This window comes from Eumetopias jubatus, unplaced genomic scaffold (genome assembly GCF_037043125.1).
Source record: "Eumetopias jubatus isolate StellerSeaLion01/CBP00866 unplaced genomic scaffold, mEumJub1_p1.0 scaffold_6, whole genome shotgun sequence".
NCBI classification, from domain to species: Eukaryota; Metazoa; Chordata; class Mammalia; order Carnivora; family Otariidae; genus Eumetopias; species Eumetopias jubatus.
Genome location: NW_028274812.1, coordinates 74,925,628 through 74,932,983, shown reverse-complemented (window position 1 = coordinate 74,932,983; position 7,356 = coordinate 74,925,628). Strand labels below are relative to the sequence as shown.

At 43.0% G+C, this 7,356-nt stretch overlaps 1 protein-coding gene across 2 annotated transcripts; it reads left to right on the top strand.

Annotated features, from left to right (window-relative positions):
* Positions 1-9: 9 nt before the first annotated feature.
* Positions 10-3,283, top strand: RWDD2A (RWD domain containing 2A). Of its 2 annotated transcripts, none has more exons than XM_028107997.1 (3): positions 10-81; positions 981-1,320; positions 2,357-3,283. In XM_028107997.1, the coding sequence occupies exons 2-3, from the start codon at positions 1,120-1,122 to the stop codon at positions 3,032-3,034; spliced, it is 879 nt and encodes a 292-aa protein (XP_027963798.1). In that variant the 5' UTR covers positions 10-81; positions 981-1,119; the 3' UTR covers positions 3,035-3,283. The 2 variants fall into 2 exon arrangements, with proteins under 2 accessions (XP_027963798.1, XP_027963800.1); XM_028107999.1 differs by having other exon boundaries at positions 19-81; positions 1,091-1,320.
* Positions 3,284-7,356: the final 4,073 nt, after the last annotated feature.

Genomic DNA, 7,356 nt, shown 5'->3' with positions numbered 1-7,356 from the left:
CATGCGCAGCTCGCGCCTGCGGAACTGCGGATCCCGGTTCTGAGAGGGCTTGGGGCTGTTTCCTTTGAATGACCGGGAAGGGTGAGGCCCCCCGCGGTGGCCCGGGGGTTGGGGCCGAGGGTCGTGGGCCATCAGAGCACTGCGACCGGCAAAAACGCAGTCCCCGCCTCCAAATTTGGGTCTCAGAGGGTGGCAGTCTTGCGTTCCTGGGAAGCCAGGGTTCCTAGTGATCCCAGATGGGGGGTACCAACCCTGATTTGGGGCCTCTGACAAGGTGGACTCGGCCATCTCCCCTTTCCCGCATCACCTTCTAGATCCTCGAGGTTCATCTCCCCAAACTTTAACTCCGGGAGCCTTCTCGAGCCGCTACCCCCACCCCATCTCTCCGCACCAGCTCGCACTAAACATCATTTTATTAATGTACCTGTAAGACTCCCCGTTAGCCTGGGCCCTTCGACACACAGGCCAGATGGACCCAAATCGTCCGGAGCTATCAGGATGCCATCCCGGGGTGATGTGGCTCCCGGGTGAGCCGTAAAGGCCCGCTCGGAAGGGGTCCTTGGCGCTGGGGTCTAGGCGCCGCAACTGGCGTTGCGGGCGGCGGGGCCCCCAAGACCCCGGAGCCAAGGGATGCGACCACCGCCTCGCCAGACTGCGGGCCTCCCTCGCCACAGGGCGCAGCTCCACCCAAGCCCGAGACCCTGGTGGGATTGCAAGCTGGGCTCCTTGCCTTTCCTAGAATTCAGGCTTGCAGAGCATCTGCAGGTGTTTGCCAACCACCTACAACGGAATAATTTGGAACACCTGTTGAAAGTCCAGATTCCCGGATTTAAATCGGAAGCGGGGGTGGGGGTGGGGAGATAACGGAATTGGGAATCTGAATTTTAACGAGGTGTCTTAAGGGATATTGTGTATACTAAATTTGGGGGTTGGGAAATAAAGCGAAGAAAGAGTGTAAGTGTCCCGGTTTGTGCCCCTAGCTGTCGGTGCGTAGCGTTCCTGCAAAACTGCTTCCACGGAAAGGGACCTTCGGGAAATTTCTCTGGACACCGCTGAAATTAACAAACCTAGTGCCCCTGGGCCTTTCCAGTTTTCCTGGCAGGTGGATTTCGAGGCAACATGTCTTCTTCAATGAAAGAATGCCTGCAGCTTCAGCTGCTAGAGATGGAAATGCTGTTTTCTATGTTTCCTAACCAAGGAGAAGTAAAACTTGAAGATGTAAATGTCCTGACGAATATAAAGCGATATTTGGAAGGCACAAGGGAGGCGCTGCCGCCAAAAATCGAATTTGTGATTACCCTCCAGATTGAGGAGCCCAAGGTAAGAACCCTGAGTTGTTTTCATTTTTGCCGGGTGCCCGGTTTTTAGTGGAAACACTTGGAACGTGAGATTTCTGTCCAGGAAGCAAATAGAGAATATTCCAGATTCGTCTATCCTTTACTTGTTTGAAAGTGAAATATGTAAAATATGGGATGCCCTGTAAATTGTCTTCAATAAATATCTTGAATTTTACATAAACATGCAATCTTTTTAACAAATGTTTTTATTAAAAAAGTGGTTTTTATTAAAAACATCTTGCAGTCTCATACTACCATTATTATTCTGTTCACTCAACCAGTTTTTTACCATTCCAACTCTTGTAGTATGTACTGTCTTGTACATGTATTATAATTTTTATAAATCTAAGTATTACCTTTAGCAAAACTGACTTGAGTGGATGAATGTTTCTTTGGTTAGTACCATGACACAAAGCAAATACAGACAGGAAATCTAAATTTAGTATTTAGTATTTTAGTATTTAGAATGAATGAATGAATTTACCTTCATCTTCTGATCCATTGTCTCCACCAACATGAGCATAGCATAGGTAACAAGTGGACTAGGCTTTTGAGAACACCTCCTGTAGTGATTTCCTGCTCATCCTTCAGCTGTCATTCCTTCACCAAAGATCTCCTGGTTCCCAGACTGACTTCTGTCTCACTGGTTACACATTTCAGCGGATCCCTGTTCTTCTCACCATTGAAATTAAGTACTTGTGATGTGTAATTATTAGTTTAATGTCTGTCTCCTTCACTGGGCTCTAGTCTTCATGAATAGCAGAAATTTCATCTAGCTTCTTCACTTCTTTATCCTAGCATGGGGTCCCTGACACATGGTGGGTGTTCAATAAATACTGGAATGCATGAATGCATACATGGAAGGAATAGTGTATGTGACATTCTCAGTGCAGTTTCTGGCCCATAGCTGACACTTAATAGTAGCAATAACTTATATTTATCAAAATCATGCTGTTGCCACTGATAAACTAGCTTAGGTGATTTTATGGTACTTAAATCTATTTGATTTTCATTTTAAGGTGAAAATTGATTTGCAAGTAACCATGCCTCACAGCTACCCCTATGCAGCATTGCAGCTATTTGGACGGTCGTCTGAGCTTGACAGACAACAGCAACTACTTCTCAACAAAGGTCTCACTTCTTATATAGGGACTTTTGATCCAGGTGAGCTCTGTGTATGTGCGGCAATCCAGTGGTTGCAGGACAATAGTGCCTCCTATTTCCTGAACAGAAAGCTTGTTTACGAACCATCTACACAAGCAAAGCCAGTCAAGAACACATTCCTCCGAATGTGGATCTACAGTCACCACATATATCAGCAGGACCTAAGAAAAAAGATTTTGGATGTTGGGAAAAGGTTAGACGTGACTGGATTTTGCATGACAGGAAAGCCGGGTATAATCTGTGTGGAGGGCTTCAAAGAGCACTGTGAGGAATTCTGGCACACAATTAGGTATCCCAACTGGAAACACATTTCCTGTAAGCATGCTGAAAGTGTCGAAACCGAAGGAAATGGAGAGGATCTGCGCCTTTTCCATTCTTTCGAAGAATTACTCCTTGAGGCCCATGGTGACTATGGATTAAGGAATGACTATCACATGAATCTGGGCCAATTCTTAGAATTTCTAAAAAAACACAAAAGTGAGCATGTGTTCCAGATACTATTTGGTATTGAAAGTAAAAGTTCAGACTCCTAGGAAGCTTAATTAAGAGGCCTATGCTTATAATTTCACTAAGGCAGTATTTCTGTTAATAAGACCAAAATAAAAGGGCCAGTGGCTGTTTAGCATCCTCTGTGAGACAACTAGCCCCCAAATTTTTACCTGGTAATGAAACACAAAGGCCTTTTAACTTTATAACAGTGCAATTGTGATGTTATCTCTATGTTCTTGTGTTAACTGAAAACTAAGTGTAAATTAATAAAAACAGTCAATTTAACCAGTGAAGCTGACTTGATTAAAGAGGAGTCCAAAACCCGTAATTAATATTGATAGTCAAATTGCAGCTCTGAACTCATATAAGTAATGTTCCTCTCTTTCTTGATACTGGCACATGATGGCACAGCACATCTTCTTTCTTTCATTATCGGAGAATGAGCTTAAAGTGAGAAGAGCACACGGTGACTACATTTCTTCCTTTAAGTCAGACCCCCTATTTCTAGTTTTTTCTCTTAGTAAAACTCAATCCTAAGTGCGGTGGCAGAGGAATCAGAACAGTGCAGCCTCAAGAGCACTGAAGATGACATGTAACGCTATGTGTCCTTTGTCTGGCTGTTCTGACCAGCTGATTAATGATACTAAGGGTAAGAATACCGGGATTCTTCGTTATACACACAAAAAAGATGCAGTTTCGTGCCTACAGAGTGTTCCACAAGTAATGTGTACTGGCAGCCTTCCCCTGTGCGCCAGGATGCATTGCTTTGTAGGGCGCCAGTATTGAGGAGGACCACGATGGATGGCTCTGCTCCATCACCTTGGGGGAAAAAAATCAAGCTCTGCATTTTGGTGAGAAGTCACTGCCATCTCCTCTGAAAATTGCCGGCTTCACCAGCCTTTGTCAAAAATGAGAGTTTATTTTGATGACAGTGACCTCTAACTAGCACCTGCCACACCTTTTCCTTTTCATTGCAAAGTATCCACCCTCCCCAGGGATTTCTGGGAGTCCCACCCGTGTTAAGAGATGTCCTGAGCTGACTCTGCAATTTTCTCTGCTTTCCACGGTCTCTCTTTAACCACTACTGCCCTTTCTCAGGGAGCATTTCATTCTCCGGCTGGCCTCAGGCACCCCACCGATGCCCTGGTCCCACCAGGATGCCAAAAATGGATGCTGAGAGTTAGTACCTCAGGGGGAATGAGTGCCTCACTCCCTATGTTGTGATACATTCTCTTAGATGCCAAACATTGCTGCATGTGCCAGGGAGCTTACAGAATTTTTGGTGAAATGGCACATTCTGGTTTTACTTTCTGTGTCTAGGATACAGACACATGTGCTTGAGCTAGGGCAAGGATCTAATGCAACAGCAGACCCTGCACTAAGCTATCTTGACCTTGAGGCCTTGGAACTGAGTCTACTCTGCCCTGCCTACACACTCATAGCTCAGAAGGAGTTTCTTTTCAGGGCACAACTCAGACCTTCAAACCAAGGCTCTGGTCACGGGCCTGCCCTGCCAGATGATGCAGCTTGTCCATTCATGTTTTAATCCTAGCCTTGGATGTGGCTGGGACGCAAGCAAGGGCCTTATATTTTACCTTTACCTCTATACAAAGGGAACAAATGGGACTTACATTGCCAAAGACTCATTTCTCAATCTTTGTCAGGACTGAAAACAATATAGTATAGGAGTCGGTATCCTACGTATTGTCCCCAAGACCATCAGTAAGTAGCATTCACAAGTTTTTACTGTTAATTTTTTTTTCCATATCAGATGCCATCCACCTAATAATGTGCCTCAACTTCCCATAGAGGATTTTTTTTTTCTATGATTAAATTAGCAGAAGTAGGGATGGAAAGATAAAGAAGCTTAAAGAAGTATAATATAGAATAAAAAATTACGTAATTCACTAAATGAAAGGAATAACTTATGAACTCTTTACTGCTTCTGGAGCTATTTCTGGTGGTAATTTTTCAGAACCTATTTTTACATGCTTGGTGTTACCATGCAGCAATACTTCTTTTCCTATCAGAAACACTAATAATAGACATTAATTATGGGAGAAGTATAGGTTTTATAGAAAAAAATAGACATATGATAATTCAAAGCTCTGCTTTGTATGTATAGTAGACTGCTAATTTTCTCTGCCCAGCCCGATAGGAGCACAGACCACCCTCCTCCTCTAGCACCTCCCATCCTGCCGCCCCCCCACCACCAGCCACACACACACACACACACACACAGAGACATACATAAAACACTTACTCTGAGGAACTGCCCTTTCTCTGTATGGTTTGGGAGAAGTAATTGGAATCAAATCACCCTCTGGGAGCCTTCTAGAGAGATGGTTTAGAGCTCTTGCTGCTTAAATCCATAAGGCCACCCTCATTTCTGGCCTACTGAATGTTCAGTTGTTCAACACTTCTTTTGAGCTACCTAACATCTGCCCTTTTTTTCTTGAAAGTCAGAATCAGTCTGAATCACTTGGAATTTAAGAATCATGATATTGTATACATTATATTTTTAAATGGTTATTTGGAATGAATGCTCTTTATAAATATTGCAGTGTCTTTTTAAAAAACTTACTGATTAAATCAACCTTTCTTCACATATGTTCTCTGCCTCTCCTTCCTTACTGGTCTATCATGTCTTGGGCTAAAGGCTAAGGATACTTGCATAGTGGATTAAGGAGTGGACCAGATGAGTTGACGGACATAATACAAGGACCTCTAAAACATCCCTATATTAAATCAGAAGTATGTTGCCTATGAATTTGAGTTTCCATATATGACTGTTTAACATGCCAACCATCCCTTCAGAGAACTTGTGAAGGCCTGAGGGAGCCTACTTGAGGTCTTCACAGAACCCTTTTGAACAAAACAATTTTCTTTCATTTGCTTTATCTTATGTAGCCCAGTAGTAAGTTGAAAGAATAGTTATTTTCTGAAGTTGACATGGTTTGTTGAAAAATCCTTGTTTTATACAGAATGCTGATTTGCCTCAAAATTCTGAGTCCATTGGGTCTCCCTCATAAGGTCTACATGGTAGAACTACTTTCCCTGCAGCCTGGGCCAGCTAGAACAGCCTTTTTCTGAGCCCAGTTAAAGCTAGAAGCATTTGGATCAACCCATAAATCAGTTTGAGCAGCGGACACAAATTGCAAAGAAGCCCAGCAAATATTGAGGGACCTTCTTAGTCATAGATGGAACAAAGTACACAATTAGTTATTCCCTATGGAGGTCACATCCTAATATGCGTAAGACATTCGACCTCCACAAATTTGGCTGAGGGTGGCAGACTCTTGTGCTTTCATGAGATCTTAGCAGGTATTCAGGAAATCTAATGATGCCTGTGCTCTAGGCCCAAGAACATAATATCATCATCAATTTGTTAGACCAGCGTGATACCTTGTCTAGCAGTGAGATGATCAAGGTCTGGTGTCAAGAATTATATTCTGGCACAGAGTCAGAGAGTTAATGGAACACTGAAAAAAGACAGTCTGTAATGTTGTTTATTGGTAGCACAAACTGCTTTGGTGGCACTCTACTTAATGGAATATAGGAAAAACAAAAAAGCATTGGCCTAATCAGTAGCTACAAGAAAGAGAACCTGTCAGCTACAGTTGGAATCACCATCTGATTATGTTAATATGATCCAAAGATCATATTGAGTCAAGATGTGATAAGAATCATACCCCTGTTGGGCACCTGGGTGGCTCAGTCGGTTAAGCGTCTGCCTTCGGCTCAGGTCATGATCCCAGGATCCTGGGATCAAGTCCTGCATCGGGCTCCCTGCTCAGCAGGGAGTCTGCTTCTCCCGCTGATCCTTCCCCCTCTCATACTCTCTCTCTTTCTCTCAAATAAATAAATAAACAAATAATCTTTAAAAAAAAAGAATCATACCCGTTTCTTTTAAAGCTTTTGACGGTGAGACTTACCGCTGCAAATCATTGGGTAGTTCCAGTCAGAATAACCCTTTTGTGTGTGTGATTAGGAATCCAATGTGGTGATAGATGATGAAGAAATTAACTCTAACTCTTCACTGAGAAAATGATTAGACGATGGATTTGTTCCTATATACACTTAGTCCTAAGCATACACTTAGTCCCATAGACCACAATAATTTCTGAGACACTAGAAATTTGTATTTGTTCAGAGCTCTGTTGCCAGGTGATTTCCAAAAGGACTAGTGATTTCCTTTCTGCAATGTATTGTTATTCTAGTAAATGGAACCTTGAAGATTTTGGATATTACAGAGTTCATCACCTTAGGGGTCTTTCATTCATATCTATGCATGGCAATTTGCTGAAGGCCTTGACACTCTATATTGGTGGCTCTAGTCAGGTTTTTCTGCTGTTGTTGTTATTCA